At 40.5% G+C, this 20770-nt stretch overlaps 1 protein-coding gene across 1 annotated transcript in view; it reads left to right on the forward strand.

Annotated features, from left to right (window-relative positions):
- Arhgap10 (Rho GTPase activating protein 10) overlaps positions 1-20770 on the forward strand; it is a 295503-nt gene that overhangs the window by 197541 nt on the left and 77192 nt on the right. Inside the window, exons 18-20 of the mRNA XM_013522864.1 lie at positions 2095-2153; positions 9903-10008; positions 11240-11399. Of these exons, the coding sequence (XP_013378318.1) occupies positions 2095-2153; positions 9903-10008; positions 11240-11399 (325 nt within the window). The remainder of the gene's footprint in view (positions 1-2094; positions 2154-9902; positions 10009-11239; positions 11400-20770) is intronic.

Below are 20770 nucleotides of genomic sequence, written 5' to 3' on the forward strand. Positions count from 1 at the left end.
CCATGTCATCTGGACCCAGAGTTTTCTTATAGGCTAGATTTTTAATTCCAAACTCAATTTCGGCAGCAGACACCAGGCTACTTATGTTGCCTATTTCTTTGTGAGTCTCTTTTAAGACATTTGTTCATTTTGCTTATTGAATTTATAGGTGTAGGATTGTTTCTGTTCCCTTTAATACGTCTGTTAAGTCTATAGTCTTCTGTTCTGCTAGCTGGGCTTTTGAAGGGTATGCTTTCTTTAATATGTTTAAAATCTGCAGTAACCTTTTGTATTTTTGACATTGGTCATTTGTGTTTTCTCCTTGATTTCCTAATCACTCTAGCTAGATTTACTAGTTCTACTGATCATCTCAAAGAACTATTTTTTTAATTGCTTTCCTTTATATCTTTATTTATTGACTTCTGTTCTGATCTTCTTCAGTTTACTTTGAGTTTCATTTACTTTTCCCCCTAGCTCTACCTTCAAAGTAAAGTTATTGGTTTGAGATTTTTTCTTTCTTTTTAATATAGGTGTCAAGCATTATAAAATTTCTCCTAACTCTGCTTTATCCTGATTCTCAGAATCTGATGTTGTATTTGCATTTTTTTTAGTTTTAAGTCCTTTCTAATTTCCCTTTATTTGTGGGTATTTAGTGATCTTAATGTTACTGGTTTTTAATTTTTATCAAGAAATGACTTGGACCCTTTTTAACTTAGATTTACTTTATGAGCCAGAATAAGGTTCATCTTGGAAAACAAATGGTCAGTATACTCTGAGAATGGTGGTTCTGATGCTCTGGGGTGGAGTGTGCTGTTGGTGAAGGACATGTAACTTAGATGAAATCGGTTGATAGTTTTGTTCAAATCTTCTGTATGCTTACAAAGTTTTTTGTCCACATGTTTTATTTAAATCTGTGATTTTAGTTGTGGATTAATCTGTTTCTCCCTTGCAATTTATTAGCTTTTGAGTCATATACTTTGAAGCTTTGTTACTGGGTCCATGAACATTTACAGTTGTTGTAGCTTCTTGAAGAATACAACTTTTTATCAATATTAAGTAAACTTTAACCCCGGTGGTACTCTTTGCTTGTGCATATGTTTAATATTTTTGTATGTGTGCATCTTTGATTTTGATTTTAAATGTTTGAGGAGAAATTTCTAGGTTACAGAATTTCAAACTTGCAACAGTTCTTAGTATCTTGCCAGATTAACCTCCAGAAAATCTGTGCAGATTGATACTTGTCTAAGTGTTATCTACATTTTTTGTAAAATTTGAAGATCTGGTTTTGTAAAATTTAAGATATTAACAAGGTTTACTGAACTATAACATTCTGTTTATCACAGGATAGAATATATTACCATTAATATAATTGGTTTTCTAGAAAATTAAAATGCCATGTATATTCTTAGATTGCTGGTTTTGTTTTATATCTTTTACTTTTAAGGCATAAATTAAAAAGTCATCAATTTTTCATGTTTCTTTTATCAGACAGGTACAAAAATAAAAGTTTTGTATTGGAGATACTTAAGAGGGGAGGATTTGGTTTGCTTAATCTCTTTGTCTCTGCATCTGTCTGCCTGCCTGCCTGCCTTTCGCTCTTGCTGCCACTCTCTTGCTCTCTGCCTTTCTTGCTCTCTGCCTTTCTCCCTCTCTCCCTTTATCGCTCACTGGGGACCAAACCATGGGACTGCCAATAGACCATCTCCTAGCCCTTTTCCATGTATTTTTTATGGTCCCTTTAACATCTTAAAGATGATTCTCAAAATTACATGCCTATATTTGGTTAGATAGAGTTTTTGCCTTTAAATATGTGTATGGAAGAAAGTCACATACATCAACTAGATGTTCATAAAGGTGCTTTCCAAGATTAGATATAAAATAGCTGATAGAGATTTGTGGCTGCTTAAGCTTTGATAGTACCTGGTACAAATAGCAGTTAATATAGCAATTCACTTGATTTATGTATATTTTTGATATGTAAGGTATTCCCTAGAGAACTTTTCTACATTAACTAGGAGATGCACAACAAATTTAACAACATTTTGTGAAGAAAATAAACACATAGGTGTCCTGTTTGGATTCGTCTGGTAATTCTGAGCTGTTCTTTTTATATAGGAGTCTTCCAGAACCTCTCATGACCTATGAGTTACATGGAGATTTCATTGTTCCAGCCAGTAAGTATTCTGTAGAGGGTACAGACAGAGTTTTGTGTCTTGCAGTGTATATAAACTAAAAATTTCCATATGAAAAATTTATCTTAGTGTTATTGTGTTCTGTTAAAAATAGAAATCACTTTAGAAGGTGGCTGATTGTTCCCTGGGAAAATAAGACAATGCTTATTCATTCATTCATGAATATTAATTATTCTTTATTGTGTGAATTCATTGGTGTACTAGATATGTAGACCCATGACAGAATTCCTGCCCCTAGGAGCAGTTTCTTAGCAAGGATTGGGGCATATGTGCTTCTTGTTATGCTATAAAATATATAATAATTGCATGAACAGAATGCTTCCAGAACACAAAAGTATTTCGCTTGCAGGAGGTTGGAGAGATTAGCAGATTTGGAGAGATTAGTGGGTTAGAGATAGTTTACAAAGACATTTGAATGGAAATTATAGACAGAAGGAATATTATGAGATAATGCGAGAAGCCCAAACAATATTTAACAGAGTGAATTATATCTGATAAAACGTTAAAAGAGAAAGGCCTGTAATTGGTGGAATTTTAATTTGTGATTAGATTTTTGTGAGTCATACTCACATAAGGCTTTTTTGTTTTGTTTTATCATACAGCTCACTTTTTATAATTGACATATACTGTTTAATCATCTGAGTCTTCTGAAGTATCCTGGTGTTTGGTATTTAATATTTAAGGAAATGAAGGTTGAGACATGTTAAGTAAACTACCAGATTCATAGGGAACTGAATGTCAAATCAAAACCCCAGTTCCCCTGGCTAAACCCTCCAGTATTGGTTTGCACAGGTGCGCTGACAGTAGCTGAAATGGTATTTTAATTTCCTTTTATTTTTTTTCCCCTTGGATGTGTTCCAGAGTTTAATCTGTTGAAAAATTTAGAGCAGTCCCTTTGGGTCCTATGTGCTTGCCGCCTGAACATGGCTTTAAAGGTTGTCTACTTGTGAGGTCTTTCCTCCAGCCAGGCTAAAGTTACTGGTACACTGGAGAGACCAGCAATGTGTAGGCGCCCTTGGACTACACCTATAAAACGGGTTTTTGGAAAAGGCAAGAATATGGTTCTGTTCAGTTTTGTTTCCACATGGATGAAGAATTTTTTTTTTCCCCTTAAAGAGAATTTATGTGATCAAGGAATCAAGGAAGTGGGGGAAAATTTTCTTGGCAAAACCTCAAGCAAATGCTTAGTTGTTTTGATTTCTTCCCTGTGGCATTTTTGGCAAACTAGGGAAAGACAAATTAAACTTAGTTGGAGGACAATTGTTTCATGTTGTTTGCCTTAGAGACTGGAAAAAGCAGAATGGTGCCAGCTTAATCTAGAATCCTTGGGAGGATGGAGAAAGATAACGTGATTATGAAATAAAGTTTTAATTATCAAAAGTTAGTGTCACAAATACCTATAACTGGAAAAAAAGTGTTTGACATTCTAATATCAGTGGATTTTACTAGGTAAGGAAGTTCCTACCTTTTAGGAACTTCTAAAGAGATAATGAAGTCCAGGTAGATTTTGTTGAAGGTATTTTTGAACTTGGTGATGCGAAGAATTGTACAACTGCAAGAGATTCATTGTTGGACCAGTACTTTGTGTTTTGTTTCCTGACTGCGGTGATTCTATAATAGTCTTTATAATGAATTAAATAACAGAACTGTTCCAAAGGAGTACTGCAGCTACTGTGATTATTGGCATGGGCCTTACTAAGTTCAGTTGTGGTTGGAATGTAACCTTATTTAACGAGAAAAAGTACATGTGCTAAATGGGTTTCTTTTCAGGATCCAAGGATTCCAGGGTAGAGTTTAATTTTTCCTGCCTCTCATGAGGACCATTCTTGTACTTAAGAGAGAATGAGGGAACAGATCCTCAAATCTTTTGCATATGTTGAATAAAACAGTTACAGAACTCATTGACTGAAATTAGTCTCCCCCTCTGAATAGTGTTAGAAAATGGGGATTATGGTTTAAGTTATGATTCTCCATTAACAATGGCACAGCTTACCTTGTTTTGCTAAAATGTCTTATTAGCTAAGCTGATTGCTAAAATTATCGAGCCTCACCGGTCTTTGTTACCGCCTCACATACCAGCATGGAAACTAAGTTCTGATTCTTTTCCGTCATGTGCTGTGGTTCCCATCTGTTCTGTGGTGTTGAGCTTGTTTCTTCTCTCCTCCTGCTGGGAGTCCTGATGGTTTTCCCTGGCTCCCTTAGTTTTCTGTCATCAGTTACTTTCCTGTAGTCTTCTGTTGAGAACCTCTAAGTTAATTTCTTGAGTTCATTATACAAACACGAATTTCCTTTCTGTGTTGTTGCAATGGCAAGCAAAAAGATTGAAACAGCACCCAGGATTTGGAGGCACATTTCTTTATGTGGATAGGCACAGATCAGGATTATTTACAGAATATCAGTTCCTGATTTCTTGTGCTCTGGGGCTTACATGGGATAAGCAAGCAGAAATTACAGAGGCAGAATGGCTTGTCTGTTGGGGATTGGTTTATACAATGTGCATTATAGTGACCAGCCATTTTTAAGAGACAGAAGCAACCGGAACTGGAACAGGAACTACTGTATTACCTGGCAGCTAAGAAACTAAAGTATACTGGTGGGGGGCTGGGCATTTGCTGTTACTGTCATCTCAGAAAGCCAAGTTTTTTGGTCCCTTGTTCCAAAAAGAAATGAATTTACTGACTTAGTACTGAATGCTAAATAGGCTGGAAACAAAAGAATTGTTTTTCTTTCAGAAAATTGAAATAGTGAAACCGTTAGCTAGTTTGTTCAAATTACTGGAAGGATCCTAGAGAACATCCACTCTGTGAGAATCCCATACGGTGCTGGATTTTGGTATAGAAAATTATAAGATAAAAATCCAGTTTACTTGGTCTTTAGAGGAAGGCAAAAGATTGTGTCTGCCTGTAACCTCGGAGTCCTGATACGTCATTTTGGTGAGCTTGAAGCCCTACTTCTGAGTTGGATTCACATTAAACCTAGCACAAGCAGAACAAGTAAAGCCTGGATGCCTTCTCATCATTTCTGATGAGAAACATGAGTATTACAGGGTCCAGTGCATTGGTGTTTGCCTAACCAGAGTGTTGTATCCTTGCTGGTAAATCTGCATAGGGAACAAGGCAAAATCATGTGATTCTTGGTGGGGAAGCGTTCAGAAACTGGAAACCAAAGGAATAGAATGTTTAAGGGCACCTGTGTCCCCTAGTGTGGTGTACTCATTTCATAGTAGACAGAGACCTCAGAAGTGGTGGAATGCTTGGTGTCTCTTGACTGAAGCTCTGTCGTCCCTTGGGAAATGTTTCTTTAAATTACAGCATGATTGACAGCGTTTCAATATGAAAAGATTTAGCATTTATCTGCCTGTGTATCTTTGAGAAGTTCCAATAAGTATGATCCTCTCTTTTTATCAGTGTTAACTGTAATAGTATCATAAGCAAATAGATATTAAAATATGATAAATGCTTATTTAAAGTTTCACGGTTAAAATACTTTTTTTTATTGCAGTAAACTCATAATTCCCTGGCAAATTTCAGGAATTTAGTATATAATTAATTATTATAGATTTAAAAAATGTTAAGCCTCTCAGTTTTTGTCAGATAGTACCAATTAAAATATAATAATACATACAGCATAAGCAGATGAAGATAACTTTTATTTCTTTGTAGTTCTTGGGATTGAACCCAGGGCCTTTTACTGAGCTACATCTCCAGCCTTTTCCGTTTGTTTGTTGTTATTTTTTTGGAGTCAGGGTGTCACTAAGTTGCCTATTCTTTGCTCGAATTTGTGATCCTCCTGCCTCAGTCTCCCAGAGTGCTGGGATGATAGGTATGTACCTGGAGTAATTTATTTTGGAAAAGCTTGCAAAGATTTAAATTATATTGTAGCCATATGGAAAATGTTTGTTAATAGAAAGATCTGATTAATGTCAGAAATAAATAAAAAGAGAGGAAAGTATTTTATTTCAAGCTTTACTGAAGTACTTTTCTTTCTTTCTTCCTTTCTTTCTTTCCTTTCTTTCTGTCTTGTCTTTTCTTTTTTTTTTTCTTTCTTTCTTTCTTAAGAGAAAACACCTTGGAAAAAGATGTATTTGATTTCAAAGAATTGCTTTGGGCTAGCAGCACAGGGTCTCTTAAGAAAGAAAGTGGAAGGTTTTGACTCTGTTTTTCTAAACTGAGTATACTGTTTTTAGAAATGAAGGACCTTATCCCTAGAGGATGGGAAACAATTTCTATAGCTTGTGTTTCTGAGTAGGTAATGAATTCTAAAAAAATTTAAACTAGGTATTCATTGGAGAAAGATAATTATTAATGTTAAAATAGACTCCTGAGTTAGAAGTAGCCTTTTAGTACAAAGTTTTCAAATATTTTTAGTTTTTGAAACACACAATTCTCATCCTTCTAAAATCCTTCGAAATTTTTGACTACTATTTCAGAGTTCTGCTTTAATTGTTTTGTAGTCAAAGCTGTGGAATGAAGTTCTGTTTCTGTTGCTTTCATTTTCTGCAATACTGATGAGTGCCGTGGTCATAACTCTAGATGTTGAACTGGGCTATAATTTATTACCTCTTTATGCTGTGTAGTCTGTATTTAAAAGTTTTTTGTTTGGTGATATGACTGAACTGTTTGTGCTCTGCTTCATCAAATGCTTTTTAGTTTCTTAGCCTCTTTGCTTCCATTGTTTTTAGAGGTAACTGTCTGAAGATTCTCTTGTAAATCCTAGTTCCTTACTCTCAGACAGTATTGCAGGGAGTACACACTGGAACACCTTCGACTTTACAAACATTAGGAGCAACTTGAATGGTCATAAAGTTGATGGTGTGGCGCTCCACTTAACGTCAAGGAAAGCTGTACATAAGGTGAAGATCTACCAGCTTACTCTATGGTGACATTTCTTATGGGTTATTTTTAATTCAAGCAAATTTTGTCAAAGTGTAACAACTGTACACAAATGTGTACAGTTAACGAATATCCTTAAAGTGCAAATATGCATGTAGTCAGCCTCAGGTCAAGAAATGAAACATTATCAGAACCTCAGAAGCCCTTCATCACTGTCCACTCTTATGAGGTACCACCACTATCCCAACTTCTCACACATTTCATATTGGCGGTGGTGCATTTACACTTCGTGTGAGTGGAGTCAAATGACTAATCTGGCTGCTCATCTTTTGAGTCATCCATACTGTAGGAAACATTGGTCCATTCACCTTCATTGCATTCCATTGTGTGAATAGAACACAGTACGTTTATTGATTTTATGATGAATGGACATTTGGTTTGCTTCCAGTTTGGGGTGTTTCCAGAGATTGCTGCTGTGAACATTCTAGTGTGTGTCTTTTAATGGACATTGATTTGCATATCTCCATGTTATGCATGAATAAAGTGGAATTTTGGGTCACAGGGCCTGTTTGTTCAGCTTTAGTAATACTGCGGAGCACTTTCTCCAGAGCAGTTGTGCCATTTAATCATTTCCACCTATGGCTGAGGGTGTAGCTCAGTGGCTTGTACTCTGAGAACCTGGGTTCCATCTCCAGCATACCCCTACCCCCAAAAATCCCTACCTAGTCAGCGTATAAAAAGTTGGAGTGGCCTCAGACTCTTGTCAAAGCTTAGTCCTCATTAAAAGCTCTTTTGGTGGATAAGTGGTAGTTTCTTACTGTTCTGTAAAAATTTCTAATGAAGGTTTAAGTCCATATTTATGCTTACTGCTCAGATGTATAAATCTTTTGTGAAGTTCTACTCTAGTGTTCTGCCTGTTTTGCTTTTAATAGCAAAATGTATTTTATGTTTTCTTAGTTTGTTAGTACATGTGTGTATTACATAACGTTTACATTCTTTGTGTGGAGTGTACCGAACAGATCTTAATTCCTGTTTTCATGCTCTTTCTCTTCCCTCCCTACCCCTCCCCCATTACTGTGACCCCCACCTTTTTGTTCAGTATATGTTTGCAGTCCATAATGTTTACATTCCTTATATGGAGTTGGTTTTGCTTTTTCTTGTTGGGTTTTCTACTCTCAGCCTTGGATTGATTGTATAAGTTCTTTATAAGTCTTGATTGCATGTTATTTCACACATATTTCAGTTTTTAGTGATTGTTTTAACTTGGTTTATTTTGTGTTACCTAAAATTTCACAGAACAGATATTAATATTTATTTATTTATTTGTTTATTTTTGTCTTTTCAAGATAAGATCTCACTATGCAGTTCAGGCTGGCCTTGAGCTCACTTTGTTGTAGCCCAGGCTGGCCTCGAACTCACAATGATCCTCTTGCCTCAGCCTCTTGCGTTCCGGGATTACAGGCATGCACCACCATGCCCGGCATTTAATTTTCTTTAAAAAAAAAAAAAAAATACAATTTCACTAAAAGTTACAATAAACTGAGCACCTAATTCTTACCAAGTCATTTTGACATTCTTGAAAACTACCTTATCTTCATTAATAAGCATTTTATTGATTTGCTTGATAATTTCCCCATCAAGGACACAATAAAGGGATCTGCATATGTTGGTAATAGGAGCACCTGATAGCAATTCCAGAGTTTAAGGGGCGTGGGGAATATGTTAGTTTCTCAGGGCTGCTTTAGACAGAAGTACTGGAAACAGAGTTTTCTTTTGCCATAGTTGAGGTGGCTGGAAGTCTGAACTGGAGGTATGTTCTCCCTGGTGCCTGAAGGATGAGGATCCTTTCTTGCCATCTGACTTTCCATGGTTCCTGGAAACTCCAGTTCCTGGGCCTGCAGTCTTCGCTCTGGTCGTGGCCTCTGTTGTTGCATGACGTCCTCCCTTGTGTCTGCTTTTCCTTGGCCATCTTCCCTCAGTCTTTGCTTTCTTACTAGAACACTAATCTTGCGGAAGTAAGGGACCCTCCTGAGATCATCTTACATGACAGCTGCAGGGACTATTACCCAGTAGGGCTATGTATTAAGGGTGGTGTTGAATTCCGATAATTTGACATCTGAGGCCTCATTGCCTCTTCCTGGCCTTGCCCTGTTCCTAGAGACAAAAACCCCAGGGTGCTTTGCATCTGCAAACCATGCAGTCTTAGCCCCTCCAGCAGGCTGGGCTCTCTTGCTCCAGGCCAGTGTTCTCCTCCCTGAGTGCCTTGGGGTCAGGTGCCAGGGGACTGGGGACAGCTCCTTTGCCTCAGAGCTTAAGGAAATCCTCCCAACCAGCTAGCCATCATAGGCCTGCCCTCTGTGGCCCAACAAGGCTTGCCGTGCCTTCCATTTCTAGGGTGGTAGGAGTATACACTCTTTTTTTAAGTATACATTTATTTCCCTGTCTTACCACAACTGATCAAGCCATACTCTGAGGTCCTCAGAGTTAGAACTTCAGCATGTCTCTTCGGAAGATCCAGTGAAAACCTTGGTAGGGAATCATCTGTTCGCTGGTAGCTGGCTTGCATCCCACTGTGGGCTCCCTTGACGGGACCCCATCAAGTGAGCCATGAGCTGACTTGAAGCATACATGGAGGCAGGAGAAGCTGTCGGAGCCGTCCGCTGTCAGACACAAGCTGGGAGAAAGGTGGTAATTTCAGCAACGTGAGCATTACCTGATAGCCAAAGCCAGGGCAATAGGTCAATAATGGTGGGAAAGATAGGCTTTCTGTTCACTTTTGAAGGTGGCAAACTAAGGTCACACTATTTTTAGATACTGAACGAGTACACTGTTATAGTTGTTTGGGGGGAACTATTTGATTCTGAGTACTCTATTAACTGTTTTCATTTTCTCTTCGCAGAAAGTGGCAGCCCAGAATCTCGAGTCAATGCCATCCATTTCTTGGTGCACAAACTTCCAGAGAAGAATAAAGAAATGTTGGATATTTTGGTGAAACACTTAACAAAGTAAGGCTCTTTTCCTCATTTCACACTGTCCACTTTGCCGAGGGTGCCGTGCCTCGTTCTCGCGCTAGAGCCGAAGCTGTACACACAATACCAGGGACCACTCTTGGAAGGGCAGGCCGGACGTTTGACTCATTTTGTGTGTTTTGGACAAGAGTGGTGAAATATGATGTTTCCATGAAGTTGTATAATTATTTGCTTAACATCACTGCCAGCAACTCAGGGTTTGATCTGAAGTGAAAGAAGAGAGTGTTATATATTTATTGCCCCACATGCAGGTTCTGGAACTGTGAGACTGTTAGCAAATGTAGCTTGGTTTCACACCTACCTAACTTCTCAATTTGAACGTGGCCTTTAAGTTTAATCCAGTAATGGGCAGTTATTTCACGGTGTCCATTCTTTTTTTCTCCGTCTTTAAAAAGCAAACAAAATCTAATAATTCAGTGGGGAAATTTGCCTTGTTTTCAAATGTAAATGACTTTGATCATTTGTAACTGTAAATTCTGGCGGTGAGACGAAGGCAAGGAGCATTGTTTTAGAACTCTTACACAAAGAAAGACTGAAGGCTTGAGGATATTGTGACTTGCCAGAAATATAACTATTCATTTATTTGATCCCAAAATACTTATTTAATGTCTTTTAGTGCCAGTGGGTACACATTTGAACAGGATAAAGTCCGTACTTTCATGAAGCTTACTTTCTCTGGGGAAAAGATAAACAGATAACAATTAAAATACAAAAAATTTGAGATGATAAATACCCCGCCCCCCCATACAGTCAGGGGGAAAGAATATGTGTGGAATGTGAGGCCCTGGATCTCTTTGGGAATGAAGTCTTTGTGTTGAGACTGAGACCTGAATTCGGTGGTGAGCTTGTAGTGTTCACTGCATAACGATGCTAGGCTTCAGGAGCGAGCAGGGTGCTCTGATCAAGCGCCATAGGCTTGTGAGGCTAATTCTTAACACAGGTGCCTTAACACAGTCCCTGGAAGTGAGAGTATAATGACCTGCGGCAAGACAGGGTGTTGTAACCAAGAAGGAGAAGTAAGACAGCAGCTGCGGCCTCTGCGTGTAGGGTGTGGTCTGGTCTGGGGAGGCCAGAGGGAAACACCTACGACAGGTTGAGTTGCATGACGTCCTGTGTCTAAGGGAACAGAGTTGTATAATTCTGTGCATTCTGTGATTCTAGCCCCCTCATTAAACAGATCTTTTTTCCCCTCCCTCATCAATACTAGCGTTTCCAATCACTCCAAGCAGAATCTAATGACTGTGGCAAATTTAGGAGTGGTGTTTGGACCAACGCTGATGAGGCCACAGGAAGAAACCGTTGCTGCCATCATGGATCTGAAGTTTCAGAATATTGTTGTGGAGATTCTAATTGAAAACCACGAAAAGGTAAAATGGTCTTTTTTTTCCCTCCTCAAGAGAGTTCTTTCTTTTGTCTGGTCACTGTGTAATGATCATTATCCTCTCAGATTCATTTTTCTCTGCATCTCTGGCCCGCCCGCCTTCCTTCTCTCCCTCATTGCTACGATGAGTTTGTTCCTAACAAGTTCTCTGGTGGAGTGCTTGCACATCTGAACCTTACCTGGTCTTAAAAGAAATATTTAATCCAAACGTAGATGAATACTGGCTGCGTGATAGTCAGTTTGGATTTTTTGTGTTGTTGTTCTCAGTCCTAGCCTTGGATTTCTCCCTCAACTTCTGTGTGCTGCAGCACCCTTGAACTTTTGATCAGGTTAGAGCTTTGCGGTTTAGAAAATAAGAGAAAATAAGGCAAATACAGTTAAAAGGGTTTCAGAGGGAGGAAGAAAATTGTTTTTGCTGTGACAAAATAACCGAGATAGATTAACTTTGAAGGAGGAAAAGTTTATTTTGGCGCATGTGTTCAGAGCCCTTGATTGCTTGACCTCGTTGCCCTGGGGCCTGTGGGAGTGTGGAACTTCAGGGCAGGAGTCCACAGCAGAGCAGCTATTCCCTTTGTGGAGAGTGGCAAGCCCCAGCGAGGGAAAGGGGGCCGGTCCAGAGAGCCCAGTCAAGGCCAGTCCCCAGTGACCCAAGTTCCTGCCTTAGGTCCCACCTCTTACACTTAGGGCCACCTGGGATTAAGCCTTTAACACAGGGGCCTTTGGGGGGACACTCAGGATCCAAACTATCAAAGGGCGATGAGTGTCGCTGAGTGCGTGTGGAGGCCAGGCTCCCCCGAAACCTGCTGGCCAGGGCAGGCATCTGTTTGCTCCGCAGTTACCACGGGCACCCAGCCTACAGAGGACTTTCCTGGCTGGACCAGCTGTTGTGGATAGCAAGTGAAGGGGAAGTTGGAGAAGGGTAGCCCCTTCTAGCCTCCAGCAGCATGGCTGGCCAGCTGGGAGCTGAGAGCACATACTCCTGGGGTCAGGGCACAGACAGCTTCACTGTACTCTTCTCTCTTATCATATCCTTGGGAAACCCTGTTCTGTTTTATTTTTATTGAGACGTAATGTTTGTTTGTCTTTCTGGGGTGCATTACAGTAATCCAATACATGTGTACAATGTGTAGTAATAAAATCAGGATAATTAGCATTTCTTGTCTTCAGACAAGCATTTTTATGTGTTAAGAATCTTGTACTCTTCCAGTCATTTTGAAACATCATAGATTTTTTAAAACATAGTTACTCTACTGTGCTGAGGAAGAACCAGAAATAATTGCTCTATGCTGTGTTCAGTGCCCTGTACTGAACTTCTTTCTGTCCGCTCCTCGTGCTATTCCTTGTCTCTAGTGACCAGTGTCCTGTTCTATTCCACAAACTGACTCACTGATTCCTGTAAATGAGTGAGAATGTGTGGAGTTTGTGTTTTTGCTCTCACTCACTTTACTTCACATAATGACCTCCTATCCTGTCCATGTTGCTGTGAATGATGGGGTTTCATTATTTCTTATGGCAGAATATTCCATCATGCATATATGCCAGTTTCTTTTTCTGTTTGCCCATCGAAGGGAATCTGGATTGATTCACATTTTAGTTTTTGTGAACTGTGCAACATTTACAAGATGTGATCAAAATATATGATGAATGGTTAAACGTAAAAAATTTACTACTGTAGAAGACACGTTGCCATTAGTCCTCCTCAGATTATTTCCCCTCTCTTTAGAACTACCTATCATTCTTATCACTTTCTGAAGCATTGTGCAAATCCTGTTTCTTTAGTGTCTTTAGAAGGTGTGATTTAAAAAAACCACAGCGAATGCTTCTAGGTATCTTCCCAAAAGACTTAAAAGACATCCTGTCACAGAGATAAGTGCAACTCTTTGTTTGTAACAGCACAGTTCATAACAGGTGAATCGTGGAAGTAGCCTATATGACCGTCAAGAAATGAATAGGTCAAGTTTGGCATTTATACACAATGAAGTACTACTCTGCCATAAAGAAGGATAAACTTCAGTCATCTGTAGAAAAATGAATGCATCTTGAGACATAATAGTGAAATAAATCTGACACACAATTTAAGTATCACATAACTTATTAGAAAAACACAAAATATAAATAACTTAGAAACAAAATATAGATGTAGGAAACAGGAAGATCTTTGGCAAAGGGCATCTGAGATGGAGGAAAGGGAGAGACAGGGAAAGGAAGGGGAATAAAAAGAATCACAATATGTTGAGTACCTTTACCTACTTCTCAGGATGAGTATGAACAGAATGTCCTGCAGACAAGCACTAATACAAAAGATAGGGTGAATGCTGCTGCCAAGGGCCTTCACACAGAAAGGCAGGTGTCTGTCTTTTCTCAGAGCTGAGAATGTCCAGAGTTAAAGGAGGAAAGGTTTATTTCAGCTCATAGTTCATAGTGATTTCAGTCCATATTTGGCTGGATCCAAAGGAGGGTGGCATAGCAGAGGAGAACCAGTCTGTGGCAGGCAGAAGGCAGCAGAGAAGTGAAGAAGCATCAGCAGCAACCAAGCCTGACTTTTTATATTCCCTTCAGGCTGCCTGCCCTTTGAGTGGTGCCACCCATTCCCAGGGTGGAGCACCCTTAACCCCATGTCACACTCTTCCACCATCACACACCTTGGATCCAGCCACCTTAGAAAAACCCCACCTATGACTGCATGAGGCTTTAGGGGAGGATGTCTGGACACAGCCGTATCAGCAGGATCATAAGAACACAGTGGTGTGTCCTCTTCCCTGGTATTAATTGAGTCTAGCACCGTAGGACTTCTGGCTCTTCCCCAAAGTCAAAACGACCATGAAAGGTAAACTTCTTGCATTAATTCAGAATATCTAGGCAGCCTCCACAGCATGTGTTATTGTGACCTTGTGATCCTTTTTAGAGCATTATTTTTTTCCCCTCAGTCCCATATCTGAGTGTGTATCAACAGAGTTGGGCAGTTAGAACAGAGATCGGATAGCCCACAAGGCAGAAATATGTGCTTTCAGGCCCTTTATAGAAATGCTGGTAGATCCCTGCTCTAAACTGAGAATTTTTAACCCTGTTGAGCCATCAGAATCACCCACGGGACCTTTTTAAATGGTTGCGTAGCTGTTGATATTTGTTGAGTTTTCGCAGTCATAAGGATCCCATGAATCAGTCAGCAAGGAAAGCAGCTGGCTGAGGGAGTGGGTGTCTCCTCTATATCTACTAACTTCCACACAGAGCTTCAAGCTAGAACATAGGGGAAGGTTTCGTTCACATGCGAGAGGTGTTTGTTTATAATAGTTAAAGCAGGATGGAGTTAGATCCTCTGCTAGTGTTAGGTCCGCCCATGGCAATTTGTGTTTGGTTTCAGAATATGGAGCGCTGGTATCCACTAAAACAGTTTTCTCAACTTCCCTGGGTGGACGTGTGGGCGGTGGTCCCAGACACTGCTGTGTGGCATGGTTCATGAGGCCGTCATGTGCTGTTTGCCCCCTGTCTCCACGCCCTCAGGATAAAGCTTCTACCTACTGAGAAAAGTGAAGGTGCTGACTTGGGATTAACAGGATTAGCAGGAGCACACTTTCACTATTAACAGTGGGAGACAGAGTTTTTCAAAAGCATTTCTGCTTTAGAGCAGTGCTTCTTCGTATTTCTGGGATCACAGACCTCTAAGAGGCTGACCGACATAACTAACCCTCTCTCCACAGGAAAGTGCGCCTTTCTGCCTATTTCCCCTCAACAGTGCTCACGATTTCAGGGGTTCCCCCACTTCTCTGAACCTGTGGGCTCTGAGCTAAGACTCTGGTTTAAAAACAATAATCTTTTAACTGACCTGTCTTGTGACTTTTGTCTCTATAATCCAGGGAAGATGTGATTTAAAAAAACACTGTAGACTCTTTAAGAGCTTCTAGATTTTGTTTTTTTTTGTTCTACTAATTATAGTTCAGTGACTTGCTGATAACGTTCTTTGCTTCCATTTGTAAGACAAGAAATTTGAAAACTCTTAAAATGACCACTCTGTTGTGTATTAAAAGGCTTTTTAAAAATTGAGATTGTGTTGTATACCAAGTATAACAGGCGCTAGAATGTAGAGATGAAATTTTATAGCCTCTGGTAGACAGTGGTCAGTTTGGGGTGGGAGCCATAATACTTTGTCCAGGCTAATAGATTGTGTAACTTACTGTCTTAGCTGACTGTTTCTCTCTGCTAACCTTTTCAGGGCAGAGATCTTTTGTATACTTAGGATTATACCTGGTAAATAGTAGGTGCTCAGTGAATATTTATCCAGTGCATTAACACATTCAGTACATTTTGAGGGAGTTAAAGGCATGGGAATGAGACAGGAAATAGAGCTATATACTCCCTGTGGTGAATTGACAACTGGTGGTCAACTTGTAACACCTGTCTAAACTGAATCAGTGAGGTGCTTGCGAGGTGTAAAAGGGCCCACCTGAGGATTGTTGCTAACAGCATAAAAAGAAGAACTGGAGAGGAAGCAGAGGTGCTGTTAGGGAGCTGTTGCTTCTGGAGGAGCTGGTTGTAGTGGCTTTCCTGATACGAACACAGCTGTTCTCATCATTGAAGGAGCTTAGGACCTTGTTGTGACTGAATGGCTACAGTTCACTCTGGGGGAGCTCTGGTCTTTACTTTGAGCATCACGTCCTGGCTCCAGAGGGAAGATGGTGCACTGTTCAGTGTCCTGGAGAAACTTGTCATGCTGGCTTTCCTGATATAGACTTGGATGTTCTCATCATTGGAGGAGCTCGGGACCTCGTTGTTGCTGAGGATGACTGTGATACTTTTCAGGGAAGCTCTGGTTTTTACTTCGTTGCTTCCTGGCTCCAGTGCGGATCCCTCAGCCTGCTAGCACAGGTCCTTCATCCCACTGGCACAGAATTTCTTGCTTCCACCACTGACTTTGGGCATTCCCAGTGCAGATCCGTGAAACAGACTTGCATGAAACATTGTTATGGACTCTAGGCCTCTAGTTGGATTCGTGGGGGGCATTGTCATGGGCTCTAGGTTTTCAGCTGGACTCATGCAGGACATTGTTGTGGGATACTCTTGTACATGTCCAGTGCCTGCTCTTTGCTCCTGATCTTCAGAGTCCTGGCCCTGCTAGGAGGAGGAATCTTTACGCTGAGGAGGGTGTTTGTCCAGAGGAACTTCATGTGGACATGGGTATCTGTGTTTGATACTGGTTTCCCTGACAACAAACCCACAGATCTCCCGCAAAGATTTGGTGTTGATTCAGAAGTGGCAAGACAGGATGTAGTTCCCTCAGTAAATGCTTGGGAACAAAAAGAGCGAAAGGAAGGAGAAGAAAAGCGAGAGAGAATAGACTTGTGAGGAAGGAAAGACTACAATAATGGATGAGGGCACGGAAATAAAAGGGTACACTGGAGAGGAAAGGAAGTGGCAGGCCGAGTTAGTCTCCATGAGCACATAGGCATCGGGAGGTGAGAAGTGGGGAGACATTTTCTTTTCCTTCCTTCTTTCCTTTCCTTCCCCAGAATGTAAAAATGTTCTCTGGGAAAGTCACTAGAGCAAAGAGGAAACTTCATATAAGAAAGTAAGATAACACTAGCTAGATTTTGGAGTTAGGAGAAAATCCCTTGCTAATCTGCTTTGGGGATCATAATTTCCCTCAGCCTTTTGGCTGTTTTTTCTGTTGTTGTTGTTTTACAAAGTTCATATGTACTGCATAGGAAATGTGCTGCATATGTTTTGGCTTCATTTACACATGATACGTTAAGATGTTGTTTTAAAAGATACGTTCATGGGTCAAACATATTATCAAGGTCTTTCTTCCCTTGCAAACCAGAAAAGTGTTTCTCAGGTAGAAAAAGGGTGCTGTATGCTTTGCAAGGATTTTCAAATGGAGGTTGGGCTTTAGAATTTTTGAGTTTTGCCTGTTTTGTTCTTAAGAATGGACACTTGTTATACACTGATTCAGAGCACCCACACCCCACCCTGTATGTCCTGTGTGTCAGATGTGGAGGAAATACAGACTGTGATTCCCAGCAGGGGAAAGAAGAAATGTCCAAAAGGGGCTATAAAACTTGGTAGAGACTTGGTGGAGAGAGAGAACGAACGCTGCTGAATTTAGGGAAGAATTTGTATCCCCCTAGAGGGAATCTGGCAAGTTTCCCTGAGTGAGTGCTTTGAATAAGTTTTAGAATGGAGTTTGAACAGGTGGAGATGTCTGACGATTTCTCAGGTATGGGAGATCATGTCATCAGAGAAGCACAGAGAAGGGGGATGTGTTCTGGGAACACGGCTCTTGTTGGAACATGGGAGAAATGGTGTGAGATGAGTGGGAAAGAGATTCAGGCCGGGGAGGCTGAGACTATTACTTCAGGACTTGTATGTTTAATTCTTACAGCTTTCAAATAAACTGCTTCAGACAACTTACTGCGATAGGAGGGATTGTACCCAGAAAGTAGGGGAATAAGGACCAGGTGAGAGGGCATGTGGCTCAGATAAAGGTCATGGTTAGGGGAATGGGGAATCCCATGGGGAATCCCATGGGGAATCCCAGGGTGAAGAACATCTAGTTCAGCCGCTGATTTGTGGGGCATCTCAGAGGGAAGTGTTAGAAAAATTCCATTCTGGGAAATGTTGATATCATTAATAAAAATAAGGAAAAATGGGCTTGGGTGGGAGGATGAATTCAGGTTATACTGTACTGAACTTTAATTGCCTGGCTGTCCAGCAGGATAAACCTAGTAGGCAGTTGGAGATGTGATGCACAAAGTTGTAAGAGAATTTAAGGCTAGAAAGTGTAACGTTCAAGGCATAAAGTGGCCTGAGAAAATACTGATTGGATTCTCACGGTGGTGTGCAGTTTTGGTTTACTCTAAGGATATTTGGGTCATAGAATCCTATTATGGGTGGATGTCTTAAACAGCAACAACAGCAGTTACTACTACTACTGCAAAGTTTCTAAAAGCCTTACATCTGTCTTGAGTAAGGACTGCTTAGTGTAGAAGTCAGAACCGAACAGCAAGAATGTTTGGCAAATTTTCAGAATCTTACTTACACTCAGGTTTTCGTGAATGTTGGTCTTTTTGGCATTGCCATGAAATTTGGCGGCTGTACATTTTTTTTTGGTCATCTTTGCCTTGCATTTTGGGGAGGGTTTTTTTGAGGCAAGGTCTCAGTATGCAGTTCAGGCTGGCCTTGAGCTCATTTTGTAGCCCAGGCTGGTATCAAACATGCAATGATCCTCCTGCATCAGCCTCCCGAGTGCTGGGATTACAGGCATGCACCACCACACCCGGCTTAGGGAGTGTTTTTAAACAAGGTTTAAAAGCACAAAAATCTTTGTCTTGCCTTCTGTTTCCTTAATGGAGAAAAGAAAAATAATGATGTGATTGTCTTGCCAATCTGGTTCTCAATTCTTCCCAATTCTGGTAGATAATATTTTCTCATCTGAATAGAGCAGTTTGCTAAGAGAAAACTTGGAAAATGATTTATTCTACAGTACTTGAGCACCTCGTGTAGACAAAGCAGTGGGGCAGGCTTCAGAAAATGGAAGGGCTTTAATAAGGAGGGGAGAAGATTGATTCTTTCATTCTTTGTTGTCTTAGAGGGCATACTCACAAGGGAGCAGAACTTGCTAGGAAGTGAGCTTTTGATGCAGCAGAAGGAAAAATACCATAATATTTTTAAGAGAATGTGTTCATGTTAGAGATAAATCAGGGAGATGGAGTAAGGCTCACAGACCTCTCAGGTCCTGCCCACTCTGAGTTCTCTGCCAAGGGAGCAGCAGATGGAAACCGCAAAGACAGCCCTCAGAGCATCACCTAGTGCTTCCAACTTGGCCTTCACTCAGCGTTTGCAGAATGAAGAATAACGGTGAATGGTATGATGTTTTCCTTCCTCTCATTTGTTAGTTATAACCCTTGCACCGTGAAGAGAAGTTGGGAGGGAGAACAAGAATCAAGGAGTTGAGAGGGTGGGCTCCATGTATATGCAGGTGGGCTGAGCGGTCGTTGGGTAGGAAGAGGTTATTGTGAATGTATTTGAGTTTGTTTTTTGTTTTTTTTTTTTTTTTTGCATGGCTCTGGTGCTTACTATTTTATTCTTTGTGAAATAAATCTTTCAGGACATCTCTCCCATAGCTCTCAAGATAACATTGGGAACATTAACAATTATAAGATTCAACATAGAGAGAAAGATGGTTACGTGCCTGGCCTATGCTTAGCTCATCACATGGATTTTCACTGAAGTGATCTAGAGACTATCGTAGCATAGTGGGCCCTAAAGTAAAACCCTTTGCTTTGCGTTGGAATCACAGTTTCATCAAGTTTTATGGCTTTTGTGTGACTTGGGTGATGTTTAATCTCATTGCCAGTTTGCTTGCCTGTAAAATGTGAATACCTGAACTCACCACATGATAGAGTGGCTGTAGGAATGAGGTGCATCTCACTGCTCCTCTCCACATGAGGAAAGTGAAGCTCGCAGAGGATTGTTAACTTTTTCAGAGTCATAGAAAGAGGCTGAGCCAGGGTCTGAACCCAGGCTGTCCGTCTCTAAGGCCTCTGTCTTTAACCCATGCATGGACAGGTAAGTTTGGATAATCACATTTTGTATTAAATGACTAGGATAATTGGTTTGCATTTGGAGAAAACCAAGGGTTTAACTGATTTTCAGCCTGGCGGGAAATGACAGGGAAGTAGCTCCTGAACTGGCCGCCTTTCCTCCCTCAAAGTCACTCTAGTGTGCTCTCAGTGGGCACCTTGCATCTGAGAGCGTCTTCCACTCGGGCATCAGGCAGGTCAGGCCTCTGAGTGTCACCTCTGGGAAAAGCTTTAGCAAAGTCCCGTTACCTGCTTCCTCCTGCTCATCTTCGTCACCATCTCTGCCAGCATAATCAGTACAGGAGCAGTGCGCCTGACATTCGTTAACTTCTCACACTGCTGGGTACTTGACATTGTGGATGCATCCAGTGTCTTGCTCAATGACTGTATGACCTAGATGCTATAATTATTCTCATTTCACAAATGAAGGAAGTGGGGCTTAGGTTAGAAATCTGCCCAAGATCATACCTTGCTGAGATTCAAGCCCAGAACTATCTGGCTTTGGGGCATTTGTCAGCCTCCTTCCACTCTAAATGGCTGTAAGAGGAAGGTATTTCTTAATCTTTATTGTCACAGCTTAGTAGGCTGGACCACTATAAACTGATGCTCATAAATAGCAGTTATGGGATAGTTGTGCATTGCACTAGTCACTGGAAACAGAATATTTTGATGTTTGAAAATATTCTCAGAAATCTAAGATTACACCAAAGTGGGAAAATGTAAACAGGAAGTGCCACTTCAGTGATATTTAAGGAACTTTTTTCTGAAGGGTAAATAGATT

This window comes from Chinchilla lanigera, unplaced genomic scaffold (genome assembly GCF_000276665.1).
Source record: "Chinchilla lanigera isolate Chin_1 unplaced genomic scaffold, ChiLan1.0 scaffold00070, whole genome shotgun sequence".
In the NCBI taxonomy this organism is placed as follows: Eukaryota; Metazoa; Chordata; class Mammalia; order Rodentia; family Chinchillidae; genus Chinchilla; species Chinchilla lanigera.